The sequence below is a fragment of the Myxocyprinus asiaticus genome, chromosome 6, assembly GCF_019703515.2.
Source record: "Myxocyprinus asiaticus isolate MX2 ecotype Aquarium Trade chromosome 6, UBuf_Myxa_2, whole genome shotgun sequence".
Lineage (NCBI taxonomy): Eukaryota > Metazoa > Chordata > Actinopteri > Cypriniformes > Catostomidae > Myxocyprinus > Myxocyprinus asiaticus.
Genome location: NC_059349.1, coordinates 39,426,358 through 39,452,088, shown reverse-complemented (window position 1 = coordinate 39,452,088; position 25,731 = coordinate 39,426,358). Strand labels below are relative to the sequence as shown.

General features: G+C 40.5%; 1 protein-coding gene across 2 annotated transcripts; it reads left to right on the top strand.

Annotated features, from left to right (window-relative positions):
* On the top strand, positions 1-25,500 carry LOC127442323 (AP-1 complex subunit gamma-1-like). Of its 2 annotated transcripts, XM_051700251.1 has the most exons (22): positions 1-206; positions 2,591-2,799; positions 3,003-3,127; positions 3,260-3,401; positions 4,901-4,997; positions 5,125-5,201; positions 5,299-5,394; positions 5,612-5,692; positions 5,828-5,926; positions 6,070-6,125; positions 6,772-6,885; positions 7,014-7,154; positions 12,047-12,101; positions 12,276-12,398; positions 12,555-12,644; positions 13,423-13,550; positions 13,763-13,867; positions 14,250-14,385; positions 14,481-14,619; positions 18,973-19,124; positions 23,764-23,862; positions 24,175-25,500. In XM_051700251.1, the coding sequence occupies exons 2-22, from the start codon at positions 2,599-2,601 to the stop codon at positions 24,298-24,300; spliced, it is 2,382 nt and encodes a 793-aa protein (XP_051556211.1). In that variant the 5' UTR covers positions 1-206; positions 2,591-2,598; the 3' UTR covers positions 24,301-25,500. The 2 variants fall into 2 exon arrangements, with proteins under 2 accessions (XP_051556211.1, XP_051556212.1); XM_051700252.1 differs by lacking the exons at positions 23,764-23,862; positions 24,175-25,500 and adding an exon at positions 20,274-22,044.
* Positions 25,501-25,731: the final 231 nt, after the last annotated feature.

Sequence of the window (25,731 nt, the reverse complement as noted above, 5' to 3'; positions counted from 1 at the left end):
ACAGGCAATGAATGGCACACCCGGATGGCGGAAGTTGCGCGGCACTATGAGCACATTCATGAATGCTGTTACAGCGTGAAGTTATTCGTACCGTAAAACACCCTGTGTTGTTACCATCAGTTACATGGTAAGGTTAACAGTAGAGGAGCGGATGAATTAGGGATTTAAGAGCAGGCATCTGCGAGTGGAATATCTGCGCTGCAAAGGTAAGACGACGAGTCTGGGATTAGATGCTGGAAACGCCAGCGGTGACAGAGAAGCTAGGGGTTTAAAAACTTTACTTTTGACAGCGAAAAAAAGCATAAGTAATACTCAGTTTAGTTTGTATCACACAGATGTATCACACTGAATAATAAAGCAGGAAATGTTTACGTTCCTCAAAGGGGCCGTTCAGGCGGAACACGTTCTTGCGCGGAAAACAGAGCGCTGGCGTCTCGAGACGCGTTTTTAACGGTTGAAGTTCTTTTTAAATCCTGCACGAGAAACTGAAAAACGCGGCGCAACGGTCAAGGCGTCCGTTCAGCTTGAGCTCACGTTTACATGTTTTATAACAGCGCGGATGGACGCAGTAAACACGTTCGGCGTAAACGGCCCCAAATGCTCTTGCAACGAAGAGAGTGACAAGTGAAAATAAATCGATCGCAGATGCTCCATCATTCAGCCTCTATAATCAGTATCACTTGTGTGTCGATATTCGTGTTTTTATCCGTTTTTTGACGTAGAGATGCGTTGTGTTTGAGAACGGTTCTAGGAAAGTGACGGAGTATAAACACGTTGGCTGCGCTTTAATAAAATATGAAGATGGCCGTATTAGACGTTAAGACGATAATTTGATGTGAACGGCAAGTGTTTAGATTAGAATTCGTCTGACAACGTCAGCAAATTAATGCAGTCAGCCTGGGAACTTCCAGAGTGAATGCAGGTGTATCTTCCTCACCTGCACACAAGTGTAAACAAAGGTGACTGGCCCCAATGCTTATTGACCATTCAGACCTGGATTTTAAAGGAGCAGTTCACCAAAATATGAATATTCACCCAAAGATTCTGTCGTTATTTACTCACCCTCATGCTGTTACAAACCTGTATGACTTTGTATCCTCTGTGGAATATAAAAGGAGAATGTCTACACTGCTCATTTCCACACAAAACATACACTGATGAGCCAAAATATTATGACCACCCCCCAAAACATCGCTGACCTGATGATGCATGGACTCTGCAAGACCCCTGAAGGTGTCCTGTGGTATCTGGCACCCAAGACATTAGCAGGAGATCCTTCAAGTCCTGTAAGTTGCGAGGTGGAGCTGCCGTGGATCGGACTTGATGGTCCAGTACATCCCACAGATGCTCAATTGGATTGAGATCTGGGGAATTTGGAGGCCAGGGCAACACCTTGATCTCTTCATCATGTTTCTCAATCCATTCCCAAACAATGTGTGCAGTGTGGCAGGGCGCATTATCCTGCTGAAAGAGGTCACTGCCATCAGGGAATAAAATTGCTATGAAGGGGTGTACCTGGGCTGCAACGATGTTTAGGTAGGTGGCACGTGTCAAAATGACGTCCACATGAATGGCTGGACCCAGGGTTTCCCAGCAGAACATTGCCCAGAGCATCACACTCCCTCCACCGGCTTGTCATCTTTCCACAGTGCATCTTGGCTGCTATAACTTCCCCAGGTAAACGGTGGACACGTACACGGCCGTCCACGTGATGTAAAAGAAAACGGGACTCATTGGACCAGGCGACCTTCTTCCACTGCTCCAAGGTCCAGTTCCGACACTCGCATGCCCATTGTTGGCACTTTCGACGGTGGACGGGACATCATGGGCTCTCTGACCGGTCAGCGGCTATGCAGCACATTACGCAGCAGGGTGCGATGCACTGTGTTGTGACACCATCGTTACAATTTTTCTTAAAATAGCCTTCGTTGTTAGGAGGTGATCAACGTTATTTGCTTCACCTGTGAGTGATCATAATGTTTTGGCTCATCTGTGTACTGTATAATGATTGTAAATCATTGTCGAGTGGTTAAAAAAGCATCCTTTACTCATCTAGTGTGAATTGTTCTCATAGATTGAGGCATTAAGTCATTGATAACACATTTTAATGTCACAGTAGTTAAGGTTTTACTGAGCGTCCTCATATTTAAATGTACTTCTAAACGCCTCCCACAGTGGTGTGGCGGGTGTCTGAATGTTCACAAACAGTATACCGTTGCCTGGCTGTTTCAAACTTCTTTTTACCCCTGAATGAAGAATGAAGAAGAACTTCTCCGGAAGTTTATTGGGCCTTTAGGTCAGGAACAGACTAAAATTTAAGTTGTTATTTACTGCTGTAGCTTTTTAAATCTCATATGTGCTTCTTCATATATAGAATTTCCATGCTGTGATCAATTTGGAGACACACAAACAAATGTTACAGACATCAAATCTGGGGCGACGATTATGAAATCTGTTCTAAAGTGTGGCTGATCCCATTATGAAGCATAATCAGGATTAGTTTTTCGACTTATTGTACAAATATGCAACATACTCCAACAAACTACCAATGTAAAGTCTTCCATGACCTGTGCCTCTCCATCTCTTACAGATACAGTTATGACTCCATCAGTGCGTTTGCAGGAAATGATCCGGGTGATCCGGAGTGCACGAACCCAGTGTGAAGAGAGGGGCATCATACAAAGAGAGTGTGCGGATATCCGGGCGCAGTTTCGCCAGAGTGACAATGGGGAGCGTTCGCACAGCCTGGCCAAACTACTTTATGTGCACATGCTGGGCTACCCTGCACACTTCGGCCAGGTAACGGACTGATTGTTAATCATGTTTTGCATATCTTTTTATGGAAACGTCACATCTTGCTTCCTCATTTATGCCTTACTGGTGCAACTTTCTTTTACCTCAAATAGGCACTTTGCCTTCTCTGTATCTTCTCGTTTTTACTCCTCATGTTTTATCTGTTGTGTTTTTATACGTGCTAGTGGCATTAGTATTGACTCTTACAGATGGAGTGTGTTCGCCTGATTGCAAGCACCAGGTACAGTGAGAAGCGGATTGGTTACCTGGGAGCCATGATGCTCTTGGATGAGAAGCAGGATGCTAGCTTACTGATTACCAACTCAATCAAGAAGTAAGTACTATGTACTAAGTACTATCACAGAAAGGTTTTTAGAGTGTATTTTGGACAATTATGTAAACCTCCTCCTATAATAAACAGTAGTTTTTAATTGTGAATCTGAATTGTTCTTTATCTCTTTTGTAGTGACCTTTCCCACAGCAGCCAGTATGTCCAGTCTCTGGCTCTATGCACTCTGGCCTGCATGGGTTCAGCTGAGATGTGTCGAGACCTGGCACCAGAGATCGAACGGCTCCTCAGGGCCTCTAACTCTTTCATAAAAAAAAAGGTAAGTTCATGATATTATATGTAAATAGGCTGCTTTCTTTAAATGTTTTAAATCATGTCGTGTCCGCATCCAAACCTCTAATTTCACCTTTCTACTAGGGGTGGGTAAAAATATAGATTTTCCGATGCATCACAATCTTCATTTGAACGATCTCGATATCGATTCCTAAATCACAAGATCGATCTTTAACTCTATGCCCAACCCTCCACTGCAATGAGAGGAAATCACTCACATTTGCAACCAAATTTGAAATTTTCAGCAGCAAAATCCTTTCACTGCGTGTTGAGAGAGAAAGTTGTTCTGTGTAAATGTGTGTCCAAAGACGAGATCCACGTGACCCATTTGTTATTGAATAATTTCAAATTTTTTGGGAGGGAATTTTCTCGCCTTTTTCTCCCAATTTGGAATGCCCAATTCCCAATGTGCTTTTAAGTCCTCGTGGTTGCATAGTGATTCACCTCAGTCCGGGTGGCGGAGGACGAATCCCAGTTGCCTCTGCATCCGAGACCATCAACCCGCGCATCTTATCACGTTGCTTGATGAGCGCGTTGCCACAGAGACATAGCGCATGTGGAGGCTTCACAGCATCCACCACGGCAACCACGCTCAACTCACCACGCGCCCCACCGAGAACGAACCACATTATAGCGATCACGAGGAGGTTACCCCATGTGACTCTACCCTCCCTAGCAACCGGGCCAATTTGGTTTTCGGACGCTTTGCTGGACATTTTAGTCAGAGGCGCAGCTGTGCTGTTCAAGAGACAGGTATTCGAACAGCTCTGCCGAGCATTCATCTAGCAAATCACCGCTCTCTGCCTAACAAAACGGACGATCTACATCTCCTCAATTTGGCTGGAGTCACTCAGCATGCCCTGGGATTCAAACTAGCGAACTAGCAAACTCCAGGGGTGGTAGCCAGCGTCTTTACCACTGAGCTACCAGGCCGAATAATTTCTCTTTTAGTAAAAACAACAAAAAATAAAAATTTTATTCTAATCGTGCATGGCACAAATGAGATAAAGTTGTTTGAGTCCTCTCTCGTTATTATGCGCTCACTTACAGGCTCTCTTTACAGAAATACCTGTTTTGTTAAAGAGACAGTACAGGTTTTAGCAAGTGTTCAACAAACCAATGTAAATACTTGTAAATAGTATCAGTTATGCAATTAAACAATAAACATGTAACAAAAATAATATATTAAATATTATATCTTTTTAATTGATTGTTAATAATAATACATGGATTGTAATACAATAATACAAAAATGTGACAAATGATAAAAAATATAAAAAGTCAAATTAATATTTTCATAATGCACTTAGTTAGAAGGTCCCTTGTATAATTAACAGCATTAACTGGGAGAGAATTTCTGAAATATACCTATATGAATCAATATCAAATTGAATCGAAATTGAATCAGGAAATCTGTATCAATACCCAGCCCTTCTTCCTACATATTCAGTCTACATGCTAATAAACATTGTATTAATTCTTTAGGCCACCTTGTGTGCTGTCCACATAATACGAAAAGTTCCAGAGCTTGGAGAGCTGTTCACTCCTTCAGCAAGGTCTCTACTCTCTGAGAAGAACCATGGTTAGCCACTTTGCTACTTTTTTATAACTTCTTTTTAAAAGTTTTTTCTTCACAAAAACTGTTATAAGTCCAGTGTAAATGATCATTGATTTATTCCTGTGACCTAAATGATTTGTGGTGTCCACAGGGGTTTTGCATGGTGCTGTAGTTCTTATCACTGAATTGTGTGGGCAGAATCGTGATACTCTTGGTCAGTTTCGCAAGGTAATTTATGTTAATTTGTACACAAATTTTTACCTCAACTATTACTATATATAAAGGACACTTACCATATATGTTTGGGTTCTTCCATTTGCATTAGGCTGTTCCTGAACTGGTCCAGATTATGAGAAGTCTTGTAACATCCAGTTATTCTCCAGAGCACAACGTAGCTGGTATCTGTGACCCCTTTCTACAGGTCGGTTGGTTACAGTCCAACTTAATGTCACTCATAATGCTGCCATATGTGACTAATTTGACTCATTGTAACATATTTGTTCCTACACATTATGCTTAACTCTCACACCATCAAAATATGTAGGATGTTCTTTAGATCCACACTTAAAAAGAATGGCAATGAATTACCAGGTCCCTGAAAAGTTAATTAGATTCATCAGGATCTTTCTTTCACTTAGGTGCGCATTCTTAGGTTGTTAAGGATTCTGGGTCATAATAATGACACAGCTAGTGATGCCATGAATGATTTGCTGGCACAGGTATAGTAGAGCAAACACACACTGTCTAATGCACAGTTATGCATATACTGTAGTTTATATATATGCATAAGCAGATAAGCAGAGGTCATAATGTGTATGATTGATTCTGTTGTTGTTCTGGGTTTTGATGCACAGGTGGCCACAAATACAGACAGCAGTAAGACTGCAGGTAGTGCTGTGCTGTATGAAACGGTCCTAACTATCATGGACATCAACTCGGAGAGTGGGCTAAGGGTTGGTAACACTTTCATACAGTATTTTTTAGAGACAGTTTTATCATGGTGACTGATTTAAGATATGAAAATATTGTTTTAGTTTGTTTTATGTCATTAAATGGTTCTTAAAATTGTATATAATGAATTTATGTCTTTTTTAAGGTGCTAGCTGTAAACATTCTGGGGAGGTTTCTTCTTAATAACGACAGGAATATTCGGTATGCTTCGTTTTTTTTATTTATTTATTTATTTATTTTTTTACATATTTAAAAGCATTGGTCATTTTATCAAATCTGATTAACTCAAATCAAATCTAAAGTTTTTTGTTTAGCCACCACAAACTTATTGTGCTGGTCTGTGTCACTGTTACCACCTCAGTGAGACCTGATTACAATCACAATACCTTGTGCAGAGACGGTCAGGTTTAGCCAGTTTTTCTGGTTGCAAATGCATAGCTTAATTTTTTTGTTGCTGCCATCTGAAATACTAGGGGTTTGAAAAACTTTAGAACTTGTTCTAAAGAGCTATTCCTTTGATTTTTGGTTGATGCATTTGACTGATGGGTTTAGTGTCAATGAGATGATGCACGTTTTGAAGTGTAATTACATTCTCCAATCATGTTAAGTCACATTCATCACATCAAGTGCACATCAATTTCAGAATGTTTAACTGATGTTTAAGTAATATTTGGATTTAACTGACCAAATAGATATATGACTACATATGAACATCGCTATATGTGAACTGCAGTACTAGATAATATAGAGAACTTGCACTTTGTCTTGTTTCTCTTCATTTTGTTTCTCACTCCTACTCATGCTGTTTTGTAGCCTCTCTTTCGATCTCCTCTCTTATGCATTACAGCTATATATCAATGACATCACTCCAGAAGATAGTGCAGACGGATCAAAATGCAGTGCAGAGGCACAGAGGCACCATTGTGGACTGCCTGAAAGATCAAGATGCCTCTGTGAAACGGTATCCAGAAGTTATAGAAAATTAGAACTTTTAGAAAATATAGAAATATACAAACTCAAAGCAAGATGCAGTTATAGTTATTCATAATGCCCTTTTTTTTTCCTTTTTTTGTTTTTTTTGTTTTGCAGTCGTGCTTTGGATCTCTCACTTGCCCTTGTGTCGGCTGTGAACATTCGCTCCATGATGAAAGAGCTTCTGATTTTTCTTTCAACCTGCCCCCCAGAGCTGCGATCTCAAACCGCTTCTGGCATCTTCAACGCTGCTGAAAGGTATAATTTTTTTCGTCACTTTTGGTCTTTTCGTACTTCATATATACCTGTTAATTTCATCCATTAAATGTTCACGTCTATGTCTCTGCCCTGTACATGTGTACAATCTCCCTTTACTCAACAGTCACATCTTAGCAACTCTCTCTCTTGGCTCGCACACATAAATACTTTATATTATAAATTTAATAATTAAAGGGAAAGTTCACCCAAAAATGTAAATTCTCTCATCATATAGCCACCCTCATTCCATCCCAGATGTGTATGACTTTCTTTCTTCTGCAGAACACAAACAAAGATTTTTAGAAGAATATTTCAGTTCTGTGGGTCCATACAATGCAAGTGAATGGTGACCAGACATTTGAAGTTTAAAAAATCACAGTAAGGCCACATAAAAGTAATTCATTAGACTCCAATGGTTAAATCCATATCTTCAGAAGCAATATAAGTGTGGGTGAGAAACATATCAATAGGTAAGTCCTTTTTTGCTATAAACCTCCACTTTCACATTCTTTCACATTTTTATTTAGAGATGTACATATCATGATGGTGCCATGGATGGCACCCTCGGTGTGGAGTGCTCCTATTCTTTTGATTTTTTTTTTTTGTTTGATTGTCCTGTGTTTAGTAATTTCAGTTTTACCAGGGACGAACTGCTGAACATTCGGCAGCATATACCAGAAAATCTTTCCCCTGGATTTTGAATATTCGGAGGCTTTGCTGGACATTTTAGTTGGAGGCGCAGCTGTGCTGTTCAAGAGACACAGGCGAGGGAGATGAGCAGGCGCACTGGTCAGGCTCCGTTGGTGCGGGTTTTCGAACAGCGCTGCCGAGCATTCATCTAGCGAATCTCCGCTCTCTGCCTAACAAAACGGACGAACTACATCTCCTAACCCATACAAACAAGGACTTTTCAACCTCTGCTGCCTTGTGCTTCACAGAAACCTGGCTGAGTGAAGCCATTCCGGACAGCACGTTACATCTGCTGAGCTTTCAGCTATTCAGATCTGATTGCATCGCGGATTTAATGGGGAAAACAAGAGGCGGTGGAACATGCTTTTACATCAGTGAAAGTTGGTGTACAGATGTAACAACGTTAAAGAAGATGTGCTGTCCTAATTTGGAAGCGCTCTTTATTAACTGTAAGCCTTTCTACTCGCTGCAGGTGTTTTCCTCGTTTATTCTGGTGAGTGTTTATATCACGCCAAATGCGTGTGTGAATGCAGCGCTGCAACAGCTGGCTGATCAGATCACAGACACGGAACAACAATACCCGGACTCAGTTATTATTATTCTTAGGGATTTGAACAAAGCAAACCTTACACGTGAACTGCCCAAATACAAACAGCACATTACATGCCCAACCAGAGACAGAAATATACTGGATCATTGCTACAAAGCAATAAATGATGCATATTGCTCTGTCCCTAGAGCAGCTGTGGGACTGTCTGATCACTGTCTGGTTCATCTTCTTCCAACCTACAGACAGAAACTAAAATCTGCTAAGCCTGTATTAAAGACTGTAAAGAGATGGACCAATGAAGCAGAGCTGGAACTACAAGCCTGCTTTGACTGCACTGATTGGAGTGTTTTTGAGGCTGCAGCCACTGACCTGTATGAGCTCACAGATACTGTGACATCATATATCAGTTTTTGTGAGGATATATACATTCCTACTAGGACTTATTTAACATTCAACAATGACAAACCGCAGAACTCAGGCAGCTTCGTCTGGCCAAAGAGGATGCGTACAGAGGTGGGGATAAAGTCTTGTACAATCAGGCCAGGAACACAATGAATAAGGAAATCAGAGTGGCTGAAAAAAGATACTCTGAGAAGCTGAAAAACAAGTTTTCAGTTAACGAATCTGCATCAGTGTGGAGTGGCATGAAACAATTTACGAATTACAGAACTCCTGCCCCCAACCCTCTGGTGGACCAACAACTGGATGACGACCTGAATGTGTTCTTCTGTAGATTTGAAAGGCCCAATCTCACACCCCACACCCGCTCTGACCTTCACTTCACACAAACACCAACACCTCCAGCAACCCCTCTCCTCCCTCCTCCTGCTACTCAACCTGCACTTAAGATCTGTGAAGAGGAAGTGTGCCATATCTTCCAAAAAAAAAAAAAAAGACAAGGAAAGCACAGGGCCCAGATGGCGTTTCACCCGCGTGTCTTAGATCCTGTGCTAACCAGCTGGCCCCCATCTTCACACTGATTTTCAATAGATCACTGGAGCAGTGTGAAGTCCCATGCTGCTTCAAATGCTCAATAATCATTTCTGTCCCAAAGAAACCAAAAATCACAGGACTTAATGACTACAGACCTGTCGCCCTGCCGTCTGTGGTCATGAAATCATTAGAGAGACTTGTGTTGGCCCACCTGAAGGACATCATTGGACCCTTTCTAGATCCCCTTCAATTTGCTTATCGAGCAAACGGGTCTGTGGAGGATGCAGTCAACATGGGATTGCATCATATCCTGCAACATCTGGACAGACCATGGACATATGCAAGGATCCTTTTTGTGGACTTCAGTTCGTCTTTCAACACCATCATCTCAGCTATACTCCAGACTAAATTACACCAACCCTCTGTTCCCACGTCTATCTGTCAGTGGATTACCAGCTTTCTGATGGAGAGGCAGCAGCTTGTGAGACAGGGGAAATTCACTTCCAGCACCTGTACAATCAGCACTGATGCCCCCCAGGGATGTGTGCTCTCACCACTACTCTTCTCCCTCTACACCAATGACTGCATCGCCAAGGACCACTCTGTCAAGCTCCTGAAGTTTGCAGACGACACCACTGTCATCGGCCTCATCTGAGATGACAAGGAGTCTGCATACAGAAGGGAGGTTAAACAGCTGGCTGTCTGGTGCAGTCAAAACAACCTGGAGCTGAACACGCTCAAAACGGTGGAGATGATTGTGGACTTTAGGAGGAACACCCCAACACTAACCCCCCTCACCATTCTAAACAGCACTGTGGCAGCAGTGGAGTCATTCAGGTACCTGGGCACTACCATCTCACAGGACCTGAAGTGGGAGACCCACATTGACTCCATTGTGAAAAAGGCCCAGCATAGGTTGTACTTCCTTTGCCAGCTGAGGAAGTTCAAACTGTCACAGACATTGCTGATACAGTTCTACTCAGCAGTCATTGAGTCTGTCCTCTGCACTTCAATAACTGTCTGGTTTGGTTCAGCTACGAAATTGGATATCAGAAGACTACAAAGAACAGTTCGGACTGGACCCCACTCACTCTGCCCACTACCTTTTTGAACTGTTGCCTTCTGACCGATGTTTCAGAGCTCTGAGCACCAGAACCGTCAGGCACAGGAACAGTTTTTTCCCTAGGCTATCCATCTCATGAACAGTTAAAACTGCCCCATTGAGAAATAATTATGTGCAATTCACAGTCTAATCTTTTTTATACTTATCCAACACATCCAGCCTCTTCTGTCATTACATTCCCTTGCACTGTATATAACAGATTTGTATTTAGATTTGCACTATGTCTGTGTGTGTCTGTGTGTGTGTCTGTGTGTGTGTCTGTGTGTGTGTCTGTGTGTGTGTCTGTGTGTGTGTGTCTGTGTGTGTGTGTATATGTGTATATGTGTATGTATATGTATGTACACAACCATTCAAAAGTTTGGGGTCACTTGCCTGAAATGTTTCTCATGATCTTAAAAACCTTTTGATCTGAAGGCGTATGCTTAAATGTTTGAGATTAATTTTGTAGACAAAAATATAATTGTGCTAGCATACTAATTTATTTAATTACAAAACTAAAATTTTATTTAAAAAAAAAGTTTTTGAAATGGATGACTTGGACCGAATAATTAAGAAAAGCAGCCAATAAGTGCCCAACATATAGATGGGAACTCCTTCAATACTGTTTAGAAAGCATCCCAGGGTGATACCTCAAGAAGTTGGTTGAGAAAATGCCAAGAGTACATTTCTGCTAAATCTAGGCAAGGTGTGGCCATTATTCCATAGTTGTGATGACTTTACTATTATTCTAAAACGTGAAGGAAAAAAAAAAATTTAATAAAGAATGAGTAAGTGACCCTAGACTTTTGAATGGTTGTGTATATGTGTATATATGTATGTGTGTGTGTGTGTGTGTGTGTGTGTGTGTGTGTATATACACACATACACACGTCTTATTGTGTATTCTATATATACTTTATTTTCTATTCTATTCAGTTTTTATTTTAATAACATTTTTAATTATTTTTTATTATTATCTATGTCTTGTTGCTGTTTTGTATTGTTGTGCACAGGAAGCTCCTGTCACCAAGACAAAGTCCTTGTATGTGTAAGCATACTTGGCAATAAAGCTGATTCTGATTGTGAAAGTGAAAGTGGAGATTTATGGAGTCATATGGATTACTTTTATGTGGCCTTTATGCGAGTTTTGGAGCTTCAAAGGTCTGCTCACCATTCACTTGCATTGTTAGGACCAACAGAGCTGAAATATTCTACTTTGTTTGTGTTCTGCAGAAGAAAGTCATACAACAATGTAATCTGTGAGTAAATGGGTTTGGGTGAACTATCCCATTAAGTAACCCTATAATAAGTCTTATTCAGAATAACAAAAACAATGTGCATTATAACTTAATCTTGGATTGGTTCTGCATAAAATTGCAGCCGATCATGTGTAATATAGGCCTACATAAAATGTATTTATCGTGTTTTCTGCGCACATATGAACGGTTGCATGCAGTTATTGGTGAATGAGATTCAGTCTCTTTAAGTTGGTCTCTGTATTGCTGTCATTTTGAAGAAAACTCAATTTGTAGCAGTATTATGTGCTTTGTGTCTAACTGTGGGTATGTGGGCAAATCATAGGCACTGAACCACACTCTGTCTCTTTGTCTCGGTCAGGTATTCCCCTTCTAAGCGCTGGCACATTGATACCATCCTGCATGTGCTCACTACGGTAAACACCCATCGCTACACAACCAAACCGGTTACATACCTCCAAACTGCGACCTGTTTGCCAGTTTTATCACATTCACAAATAAACAGTGGTGTTCATCTTGATGTTGTGTTTATTTTGATACAGTTGCTTGTAAACCACAAGAAGTTGTAAATATAGTACCCACTCTCTCAGGCAGGGGGCGATGTAAGAGATGAGACCGTTCCGAACCTAATCCAACTTATCACTACTGCATCTGAACTCCACAGTTACACTGTTCACAAGCTCTATAGAGCGCTAGTAAAAGATATTTCACAGGTAAGGATATGGTTTGCATTTATAAGTATGTAAAAACATAGTAATTACACATAAATAACTCAAATTATTGACTCAAATTGTTTGAAGATGTTTTTGGTCATATATGCTTTTTCTAAGTGCATGTTTGTAATAGACAGTCTGCCTGTATCTTTGTAGCAATCCTTGGTTCAGGTAGCATGCTGGTGCATAGGAGAATATGGAGACCTGCTGCTGAAGGGAGAGTGTGAGGAGATAGAACCTGTACAGGTAAAGAGACATGAAGGGGAAGAATTTGTGGAGTATCGATCAGCATCAATACAGTATCAGTTTGACAATTTTGTTTATTTGTAGCACGTTTGACAGATAAATTGAAACATGGTGTATTTTGTCTTGTAAGTCGCTAACAAATAAGGACTAAGAAGTACCATGGTTTTTTGGTACTATGGTAGTACCAAGGTGTTCTTTGAAGTACCATGTAAATATCATGGTACATGAATATGCTAAGTAAAAGTATTAAGTATTAGATAGAAACTTAACTTCTCTGAGAGGGTTTTAGCATGCTTACAGCATGTTTAGTAACTGTCAGTATGGTAAAACTCAGCTGCTACAGCTAACAAAGCACCACTTTTGTTCAAATTCACTGCTTTCAAGACAATGACTGTCAGAATTTAAATTGCCTGTGTTGTGCAATATTTTTGCATATTCTGTAGGTCTCCTTTTTTGTGTTACAAATATGATTTTTGAGTCTTGTGAAATAAAAGGTTCATGTTATTTAGCACGTTATTTAGTGCATATATCTGGCAGTCATTCTACCGAAGGGCTTTGCTTAGCATCACTATATCAATAAGAAACTCATCTGATTGATGTCAGGTGGACATCAACCAGCCTAATTATTCACGATTATTCGATTTTAAAATGTATGTCATTTTGCATGTCTGAACCGTGGTATTACTATCTGATGCCATCACTGTACCATGGTACCACCACAGTACTTTTTTGTAAGGGGTGAGTATATTGAGCTTCCCTGAAACTTTTCTGTCACTAGGTTAAGGAGGAGGACGTCCTGGATGCCTTGGAAACAGTTCTTCAATCTCACATGTCATCGCCGACAACTAGAGGCTTCGCACTCACAGCTACCATGAAACTGAGCACTCGCATCACAGAAAATGTAGAGTAAGAATAAACTCTTTTTAAATATTGTCAAAAATACATTGTCATGCAATATAGCTACAACTGATAAGATATGAGAACTGACGACAGTGAAAAGTTGCCAACTCTCACACATACAATACTTTCTCCATACTTTCTATAGATTATCTCAGTGTATTTGCTGTCTATTTTTCTTATACATCTTTTTCATTTCACTTTTTTTTTTTTTTTATAAGCCGAATCAGAAGTATTGTCAGCATCTATGGCAGCTGCATTGACTTAGAACTTCAGCAGAGGGCAGTGGAGTATAATGCCCTCTTCAAGAAATATGACCATATGAGGTACCACAGAAGTACTTTTGTTCTCAACTCAATATATAGAGTTCCCAAAGTTATGGAAAACCCATAAATATCAGGGAATTTTCCAGGCCTGGAAAGGTCATGGAAACAAATTAAATTTTAAAAAGTCTTACAATTCTATAGTGAATAAAACTGTTCTAGTTATTCTCAACTTTAAAATATTTAATTGGAAAGAAATATCTCTCAGTGACTGCTATCTCTATAAAATTATTTCTTGAAAAATCCTTATATGGTAATCATGAATGACTGGAGAATTCAAAAGGAATGGGAACCCTGAATTTAAAATAAAACCTGAGATCATTCATTATTGGTACACCTGTTTAGCAGTAATTAAAACTGATCAAGTTCACTATCATCCTCTCAGAGCTGCAGTGTTGGAGAGAATGCCTGTGATGGATAAAAACTCACCTGGCCACACCAATGGAGACACATCTGTAGAGACTATTAAGGAGCCTGACACACCCAAAGCTGCAGTTTTGCCCTCAGAACCAGCAAGCCAGGTAAGTATAGAAAATTGTATTTAAGCACAAGTTGTTATTAAATATGTACAGTATGTAACAGACTGTTATTTCATTTTGCTGGTTCTCTGTTAAAGGTATGTGACCTTCTGGGTCTTCTGGGTGAGACCGATATAATTCTTCAGTCCAGCCCAGCCCCAACCAGCACTCCACCAACATCTACCTCTAGCGCCGGAGATATTCTTGACCTGCTTGGAGAACTGGAGCTTACAGCAGGTGAGAAAATGCAGAAACCTGGAGCACTGACCACTGCTTTGTTTCTCCACCCACATAATTCCCTACTGCAAAGTGTTCTGCATTGTTTTTATTTTTTTTCTGAAAACCAATTTTGTTGGTGCTTCATAAGGTTGAAATGGTTCTCGGTAAAAATAATAGGTCAAGCGATGTCTGCAAACAGTGTCTGTTTTGTAAACGTATTTTGACCGTCACTGTTGTAATTGACTGCAAAAAGAAAATGTTCCCAGAAAGGAAAAACACAGGGGGCTCGTTTTCTCCACTTGCCATTTTCAACTACACACAATGCTTGCAGGACAATGATGTCATCAAGTTGACCCATGTGAAACAGGTGGAGCGTATCAATTTACAGATCCATTCAGGTGCATTAGCGGAGGTTGTAACTGTACCTGTCTGTTTGATGCTTTGTTTTCTTGACCAAAACTTGTGCTCCAGATGCATTATTAAAATGAGGTGAACTGCTGTGCCAGTGCTTCCCGAACCGTGGGTGGTGAACCGTACAGTTCGTTTTTTTACCGAGAACCGTTACACTCCTTGTTATAATATATAGTAAAATCATGGTTACTATATAGAAACTACAGTATTACTGTTAGAAAACCATGGTTAATTGTATCAAAACCATGATTTTTGCTAAGAAAACCCTGGAGACAGCAGTCATGGTTACTTCAGTCATGATTATTACAATATTACTATAGTAACCTTAACTAGGTTTAGGGACCTTAACTATATAAAAAAACACCTTTTCTCTAATTACTAAATCAGTATTTTAACTTAATACCTGCACTATTACACTACATGCATCAACAAAATGCATTTCAAACTCAACTCAACATATATTCAACATTCGGAAGATGTACATCACTATAGAAGGAACTTGCTATTAATATGGATACAAGAAGGGTCTGGGATGTTGCGGCTCGAGTGTTTTAATCATACGCTGAAATCCCACATCTTCACCAATGGAGTATGGCAATATAACTTCATGGCCATGAACAGCACAAGCGTTTTAGATATTGTTTCATGTATGTCTGAATTAGCATTGAGTGCCTGCTTAAAAATGTCTCTGTTACGTACGTAACCTCAGTGCCCTGAGATGAAGGGAACAAGACATTGTGTTCTGCTAACGCATATGGGGAGTGTCCTTCTACATGACCAAGTTAAAACCTCTCTACAATAATGCCAATATTGTAATATTGGCTATGGTGTTTGAGCCCCTCCCTTTAGGCGCGAAGCTGTCCGCTATTAAAGCAGGTGCGCAAACACCATTCCTCAGAATATTCTGACTGAAGGACATAGAGCGCATTGCTCGCACCTCAAAGAACTCTGAGTCTTGTAGTGCGGCTAGCGTTTGCAATGTCTCGTTCCCTTCGTCTCAGGGAACCGAGGTTACGTACGTAACCGAGATGTTCCCTACATAACCGAGACGTTCTCTTACGACTCAGTACACTTGACATTGCGTTCTGCTAACACACATGGGCTTGAAAGTGAACCACCTGCGCTCTGAAGGGTGTGGTTAGAACCTTAGGCACATAGCCTTTTCTGGGTTTGACAGTGGCTTTTGAAAGACCGAGACCAAACTCCAGACATGAATTGTCAATTGATAGTGCATGTAAGTCACCGATAGGGTTGCAAAGGTATGAGATTTTCACGGTACGATAACCGTCTCCGAAAATACCACGGTTTCACCATCACGGTTGACTTCCTCCGTAACACTTTAAACTAGAAAAGTCTCACTAGTATTGATATTGGTCACATCAGTTTTGAGGTCTGCGCTCCGCAATATCAAGGGAAGCCCGGTTGTTGCACACGCGCCAGAGAGCAGAGTATATCATGATCGCAAGCTGGTTCCGTTACACTCGTGTGAAAGTGCAGATGAGAAGCCTTTTAGCTGATTGCGAGATTATCATTAAATTTGCCTCGGCAGTGCTAAATAGGCTATCATAATTATAATAATTAATTATAATTGTATTTATTTATCACACATTATACGTTTTGCACATATACAGTGAAATTCTTTTTTTTTTCTTCACATATCCCAGCTAAGCTGGGGTCAGAGTACAGGGTCAGCCATGATACAGCGCCCCTGGAGCAGATAGGGTCAAGGGCCTTGCTCAAGGGCCCAACAGTGGCATCTTGGCAGTGCTGGGGCTTGAACCCCCAATCTTCTGATCAGTAACCCAGAGCCTTAACCGCTGAGCCACCACTGCCCCCAAGTGCCATCACTTGGGCGGCCGCCAAAATATCTTCAATGGGAGAACCATGGCATTGTTCTTTCCCTGCTGTCCGTGATCCAGTCCGAATATACCTGCGACCCACCAGTTGAGAAACACTGCTTTAACTCACACACACACTTATGTCAGACCCCCTCACCTCACTTCTCTCTGACATTTTCTCCGCTGCATGTGTGTGTGGGGCAAGTTGTTGAGTCTGACAGACAGTCGAGGAGGAAAGGAGATGCGCACAAGCAGGTGAGATTCTCCGTCCGGTTGCATATTTTTCTCAATACCGTAGGTAAGCAAAGTACATGCTATAATAGTCATCAATTTTCATACCATGGTATACTGTGAACCGGTATACCGCTGCAACCCTAGTCACCGACCAGTTTTACTGAGGCCAAAGCCAGCAGTAGTGTGGTCTTATTAGAGAGCATGCGTAAATCTACGGAGGGGGGCCCTGCGAGCACTTTTAGGACCAAAGTTTGGTCCCAAGTCGGGACTGTAGCCGGCTGAGGTGGATTTAATCGTCTTGCTCCTCTAGGGAACTTTATGATTAAATCATGTTTGCCTTTTTTGTGATTATCAGGTCAGCCAGATGTGATGATCCAAAAATACCAGGTTGCTCATTGACTTGCCAGTGGCCGGTGCAGTGACTTTTGTGGCTCGTAGCGCTAAGTCCGTAGTGGTGCGGAGCTCTTCGAATGTCTCTGGATCTTGGCTTGCTCGTCCATTTGTTTGAGGAGCTTGGCTTGGAAAACTTGGAGCGCTGAACCAGTTTGGCCCGCCACCGAGTATGCACTTCCAGCCAGTGCGGACTTTGTCAACACGGCTTTGAAAGATGATTGGGGCGTGAGTTCCACACCCTGCTACTCGCCAGGCAGAGATGTGCCGCTACCGCCTCTTTCAGGGGGGTAGTTGGGCATAATTCTTATCTTCCCCGTGGTCCACTTTATTGAGCAGAGTGGAATCAATATGCGAGCGAATTAAATAGGGCGCGCGCCAGGATTTTGTCAGTTCGTTATGAACTTCCGGGAAGAGCAGGGCAGATCTGCGGAATGCGGTCACTTGACTGCATCCGAACTGCACGAACCATTCATCAAGGTGAGATTTTTCAGGTTTCTCCGGAGGTTACTCGAGACCGAGCTCTTCGACAGCCCTTGAAAGGACACGAAGCATCTCCTTTTCAGTAGTGCGTGCACGTTCTTTGCCCTCGCTGGGGGAAGGGACGGCAGCATCATCCACTGACCACTCGCCTGATGCAGTGAGAGACATAACATCATCCCCAGTTTCAGAACCCCTGAACGTGACGAGGTGGCGCGCTCCTACAGAGAACCGAAGCTCATCAAGCACATACTGTTTTGGCATAGATGCAGTACATGGAGATTGAGGGGTTCGCAGGGCGTGTGCCGGCACAAGGTCCACCTTAAATTCATCCTGCTCGACCTCGCGACCCCGCCGCTCGTGTGATCCCTCAGGTGTCACAGAAGAGGCGGGTGGGAGGATGCGTGAGGCTGAATCATCCCTCAGAACGAGGGCGATTCGCAAGCGAAGCGTCTTGAGACTCATGCCCTTGCAGTGAGGGCAGTCTGTCTCTATGAGAGCTGTCTTTGCATGGGCGTGGGCCAGACAGTGAATGTGGCACTCATGTAAGTAAATGTTTGCCGGAACATTGCAGGGGAGAGTCCTCTCATTGCCATGAAGATCCTGCCCACTGAATCATGTATGTCGATGGCGAAGTACTAGTGGGCTTCTAGACGAGAGATGAATCGCTGTTGTGGAAGAAGAAAATTCTGAGGAATCGTGTAACCATGACAGTAACCATGTTTATTTTGTGGTTACTATGATTTTACTACAAATACCATGATTAAAATATGGTTACTGTTGTAAAACCATGATTGTTATTAAGGGAAAACCTGTTGAAGAGTTTGTTACCAAATACAGTATTCTTACTTTGGATTTGGAAGTAATATATATATTTTTTTTCTGAATATAGCAAATACCAAACCGAAACCATGACCCTAAAACCGTGATACAAACCGAACCGTGAGAAATTTGAACCATTACACCCCTAGTGCCTCAATGCTGGTACAGTATGTTTTTGTATGTGCATGTATTGTAGTTCCTGCTGTGACTGTATATGAGAAGAACGGAGTGAGTCTGAAACTACAGTGTGATAAACAAATGGACACGGATGTCACCATCACCTTTATTGCTTCCAATTCCTCACTGAGTGACATCACCAACTTTACCCTCCAAGCAGCAGTACCTAAGGTCTGTATCACTCTCACTTGCATATATACCATCTTTATTTTTTATCTATATGAGTGTTTCTTGAACTTCTGGCAATTAACCCTTCGCTAAGCCCTGCCTTAAAAGCGTTTCTCACCAATCCTGTCTTAGCAACTGTTGCCCCGCCGCCATTTCTCTGACAAGCGCTTGCTTTTTTACAATGAGAGCCTATGGGTGTAATGTGTGTTTGGGTAGGTTTAAGTGGAATTTTATCGAAATGATCCAAAAAATTTAAAAACCGTTGCTGGGTCACTTGCTCCAAGGTAAATTAAAGCTAAAAATTTCACATTAATTCATTTAGGTATTGATTCAGGTCTTAGTGAAGATGATTAGTAAAAAAAAAAAAGAGTTCACAGCATCAAAATGAGTGTGTTATGAGACATTATAAGCAGTTCTGCAAACTTGCATTAATGTTATGAGGTTTGTAATCGCTATCAAATGGTGCTTTTCTCTTTTCAAGTGACTGATAATCGTTTGCCTTAACTCTAATTCACAGTCTGCACAGTTTTCAATCAAATTGCTATGTAATTTAACAATTTCTTTTACAAAAAGCATCAGATAAATATGTCTTACAGTGTCACTCTTTATGCCAGCCCATGTAATATTATCCATTCCCTTTATGAGAATATTTAGCCAAAAAAACGGTCCGTTCACGGCAATCTCCTATTCATTCCTATGGAGAGTTCTGCAGAGCTTGTCAGAGCGAGCAACCGTAACCAAGGGGGGCGGAGCTCAGCCAAGGGTCAATTTTGTGTCCCAGGGATTGATTTTTGTTCAGACTAACAGATTTCAACTTTTTTCTTTTTGTTATATAAGGTCATATTAAAACTTTTGACCAGGTCTTCAACATTTATTTTTGGTACTTTTCAATGCCTTTATTTTTATGAAAAGTAAGTTTACTTGTTAACCAAGTTGACAAAAGTTTCAGTCAAGAACATGATTGAGATATTTGAAAAATATTAGATAAGTGATGTTTGAAGACAACAAAGAAAAATCAAGGTAAAAATAACAAATGAGCAGAATATTTATTACTGGCTGTAATTAAGCTGTAATTTTGCCAAATTATGTGAAAAGTGTGTATTTAGGAAACAGAAAATAATAATTATTTACATTTATAAAGCGCTTTTCTAGACACTCAAAGCGCTCTACATAGTATAGGGGGAATCTCCTCAACCACCACCAGTGTGCAGCATCCACCTGGATGATGCGACAGCAGCCATAGTGCACTGTAACACCCACCACACACCAACTGTTGGTGAAGAGGGGAGTACAGTGATGTAGCCAGTTCATATATATTGAGGATTATTAGGAAGCCATGGATAGAGGCCAATGGGCAGTTTTGGCCAGGACACTGGGGTTCCACCCCTACTCTTTTTATGAGAAGTGCCCTGGGATTTTTAATGACCACAGAGAGTCAGGACCTCGGTTTAACATTTCATCTGAAAGACTTTTAATTTTTTACAGTATAGTGTCCCCATCACTATACTGGGGCATTAGGACTCACACAGACTGCAGGGTGTGCACCCCTTGCTGGCCTCACTAACACCTCTTCCAGCAGCAACCGTAGTTTTCCCCAGGAAGCCTCCCATCCAGGTACTGACCAGGCTGACCAGGCTTCGGTGGGTAACCAAGCGAGAGCTGCAGGGTGATATGCTACTGGGAAATATTAGCTTGAAAAATTTATCTTAGCAAGGCAAATTAGTTGGCCATTTTATTTCAAAAAGGTTAAAAATTTAATTTCCGTCACGGAATTCTATTAAACGATACAGAATTTGAGATGTTCTGGAAATTACACTGTGGTGGGTAGGGCTGGGTATTGATACAGATTTCCCAACTCGATTCCGATCTCAATTCAATATCTATTCATATGGGTACATTTCAATGTTACAATGTCCATTTTGCTTACATAAAATAAATTCTCAGCAAATGCTCTTTGTGATAAAGGAACCTTCTAGGCAACCATTCTAGGTACAATTTGGAAATATTAATTTTACAAATTATATTTTATCATTAGTTTTTCATCAAATTGGTCACATTTTAGCCTTTGAACAATTTTCAAATGCAGTCTATTCTATCAGTTAATGTCTTGAAATTGCATATTTTATGTTGCATATATATTTTTGTTACATTTTTATTGTTTGTTTGTATAATTTGTACTATTTGCATTGATATGTAGAACACACGCTTAATCAGTACTGTCTCTTTAAGACCAGTGGCATCAGCCAGTAAGCGCATATAACGAGAGAAGACGTGCATAATTTCTTCAGCGCATCCATGTGTGATTAGAATTAAATATGTATTTTTTTGTTATTTTCAATCAACAACTGACTGTAAAAGCAGAAAGGTTTTTAAAAGAGACATTATTCAGTGACATATGGATCCATGGATCTCGTCTTTGGACACACAGAACAAGTTAAACCAAATTTTTACTCTAAACATGAACTGAAAGGATCTCTCTGATAATAACTTCATCTTCACTATACTACTTAATCACTGCTAAGTGAAATCTGAACATTTACTCGCTAGCCAGTGGCTAATCATAGACATTTTTAGTCGCATAGCCTGAGATTTGGTTGCACATGTGAGTGATTTACTTGCATTATAGAGGGTTGCCACATAGAGGGAAAGATTGATCTTAGGATTTAAAAATCATTATCGAGATCATTCATAGGAAGACCGCGATGCATCGGAAAATCTATATTTTTACCCAGCCCTAGTGGTGGGAATTTCATGACTTTTCTGATTTTTTTTATTTATAATTAATTATTATTTATAATTAATAATTTAAAAAAATTAATACATTAATTTTGGACATTGTTAGTAGACTAAAAACTATTGAGAGTTTAAAAAACATTTTAAGACTTTATAGAAGATTACAGTGCTCGAAGTTGAAGAAACACATACAGGTGCATCTCAATAAATTAGAATGTCGTGGAAAAGTTCATTTATTTCAGTAATTCAACTCAAATTGTGAAACTCGTGTATTAAATAAATTCAATGCACACAGACTGAAGTAGTTTAAGTCTTTGGTTCTTTTAATTGTGATGATTTTGGTGCACATTTAACAAAAACCCACCAATTCACTATCTCAAAAAATTAGAATATGGTGACATGCCAGTCAGCTAATCAACTCAAAACACCTGCAAAGGTTTCCTGAGCCTTCAAAATGGTCTCTCAGTTTGGTTCACTAGGCTACACAATCATGGGGAAGACTGCTGATCTGACAGTTGTCCAGAAGACAATCATTGACACCCTTCACAAGGAGGGTAAGCCACAAACATTCATTGCCAAAGAAGCTGGCTGTTCACAGAGTGCTGTATCCAAGCATGTTAACAGAAAGTTGAGTGGAAGGAAAAAGTGTGGAAGAGAAAGATGCACAACCAACCGAGAGAACCGCAGCCTTATGATTGTCAAGCAAAATCGATTCAAGAATTTGGGTGAACTTCACAAGGAATGGACTGAGGCTGGGGTCAAGGCATCAAGAGCCACCACACACAAACATGTCAAGGAATTTGGCTACAGTTGACGTATTCCTCTTGTTAAGCCACTCCTGAACCACAGACAACATCAGAGGCGTCTTACCTGGGCTAAGGAGAAGAAGAACTGGACTGTTGCCCAGTGTTCCAAAGTCCTCTTTTCAGATGAGAGCAAGTTTTGTATTTCATTTGGAAACCAAGGTCCTAGAGTCTGGAGGAAGGGTGGAGAAGCTCATAGCCCAAGTTGCTTGAAGTCCAGTGTTAAGTTTCCACAGTCTGTGATGATTTGGGGTGCAATGTCATCTGCTGGTGTTGGTCCATTGTGTTTTTTTCTGCACCCGTTTACCAAGAAATTTTGGAGCACTTCATGCTTCCTTCTGCTGACCAGCTTTTTAAAGATGCTGATTTCATTTTCCAGCAGGATTTGGCACCTGCCCACACTGCCAAAAGCACCAAAAGTTGGTTAAATGACCATGGTGTTGGTGTGCTTGACTGGCCAGCAAACTCACCAGACCTGAACCCCATAGAGAATCTATGGGGTATTGTCAAGAGGAAAATGAGAAACAAGAGACCAAAAAATGCAGATGAGCTGAAGGCCACTGTCAAAGAAACCTGGGCTTCCATACCACCTCAGCAGTGCCACAAACTGATCACCTCCATGCCACGCCGAATTGAGGCTGTAATTAAAGCAAAAGGAGCCCCTACCAAGTATTGAGTACATATACAGTAAATGAACATACTTTCCAGAAGGCCAACAATTCACATAAAATGTTTTTTTTATTGGTCTTATGATGTATTCTAATTTTTTGAGAGTGAATTGGTGGGTTTTTGATAAATGTGAGCCAAAATCATCACAATTAAAAGAACCAAAGACTTAAACTACTTCAGTCTGTGTGCACTGAATTTATTTAATACACGAGTTTCACAATTTGAGTTGAATTACTAAAATAAATGAACTTTTCCACGACATTCTAATTTATTGAGATGCACCTGTACATGACTCATGTTGTATTTCTCAGTCATTTAAAGTGAGAGATAATATATTTTACACAGCTACTCATTGAAACTTGTGAGGAAGCTGCAGTTGGAAGCTGTTATCACTCAATCACATGTCCGTTACATGTTTTCACATGTTTTCTGATTAGAGTGTTCAGCTGCAAATGAAAGCTCCAAGTGGTAATGTGATTCCAGCACGAGGCCTTGGTCAAGTCACACAGACTGTGTTACTCAACAACCCTAACAAGGCAAGTCTTGACCCATCCCACTTCAGTTTTTCTGTTTCAGTTTCCTCTTTTAATTTTAAAATCTTCATTGATTAATAATTATCAGCATTATGCATGCAAATGCTTCAGTGTTCCCATATATCAGGGACATTGTTTAAATTAATCAGATCTTTAAAAGTAAAGTAGTGGTGTATATACTTTTTTTAATGTGGATATACATACTAAGCAATACAATATTTGATTTGGCTAGAAATTTATGTTTGAGCACAGTGCGTAGTTATGGAAATTCATTGGTCAATAGGTGTGGTAACCTATATATATCTCCCCATACAGGTGAGCCTAAAGATGCGGGTTCGAATGTCTTACTCTAATCAGGGCACGATGTGTCAGGACACAGTACAGATTGACTCCTTTCCAAGCCCTGGCTGGAACTGTCAGCCATCAATCAATCCCTTGTGACAGACCTACATGAGTCCACTCTACCTTGGGGACATTCTCCATGACAGTCTCTCCCATTTAGAAGGAAATTTACACAGTCTGGCAGCTGTCTATCATCCTCTTTATTATTACACCTTTGGCAAATGTGACGTTAGTTATTTTTTTATTAGTCAAAGACTTTCCTTGCAGTGGATGGGAGATATATGAACTGCAGACTGTCCCAGTACAGATTTGTATGTGTATGAAGTGTTATTTTGGTTTGAATTGTGGAGAACAAAGTGTGATTTTTTTTTTTTTTTTTTTTTTTTTTTTTTTTAATGTGCTTTTTCGTTAATGCACAAGAGTAAACACTTAAACTAATGTACTCTATCTTTAGATAAGCTCCTTTATGCTCCATGACAAATGCTAAATGGTAACTATACCAACACTTATATTTCAATGTCTTAGGCCATCTTGCAATGGCTAAAATGATAAACCTACGCTGCGTTTCCACTGACGCGTTAGAAATCTACTCATTGCACAATGCTAGGGAACAGCTTGCTCCGCGAAGCTGTCAATCCCACAATCCACCTTGCAAGCGTGGTGCTCGGCTTCCATAGGAATGCATTAAAAACGCTCACTTTCGCTCACAACGCGCCAGTGGGTACGTACGGTTAAAGGGATAGTTCAACCAAAAATTGAAATTCTGTAATAATTTATGACGTACAAACATTGGACAATTATGACTTTATTTGTTCAGTGAAACTTACAAGATGCTAGGCAGTATGTTAGTCTCAGTCACTGTTCAGTTTCATTCCATCTTTTGTCCATTCCATAAAAGTGAAGAAAGGAAGCCATTCAGGTTTGGAACAACATGACGGTGAGTAACTCATGACAGAATAAAAATTGTATGTGAATTATCCCTTTAATCCCTTTGTAAGCAGATATGTATATATAACATGAATTGTGATGTCAGCTCACTTCCAAATGCCTTACTGTTACAATCATGTCTTTTTCAACTCTCTCACGTCTCAGGATATTGACAGTGAATGTGGACTTATCAAATTCACATTACTATCTCATGTACTTATAATGTTCTAATGATACCCCTTAAAGACCCCCTGAAATCAAAATTGGACTTTTGTGGCTTTTAGTCTAAGCATATTAGCTTTAATGCCAGCAGTATGTCAGTGTACTACTTAAAGTGGACAACATTTTATTTCTCTAAAAAAATATTGATGACTCATCTTGCACTGCAGATTTTTGTCCAATCAAATGGTTTACAGGATGAGATTTTCCCTGCCCCTAATACCACCTGCAACCAACTAAAATGTAGGTTCCTTGCTGTGATGTAACTAAAGTATATTGGCTATTTAAAAAGGCCCTTCAGTTTGTCAAGCCTACACAGGACGGGAAACTCAAGCAAATTCATGGGGTCTTTACATGATTGTGTGTGAAAGCACAAACATCCAT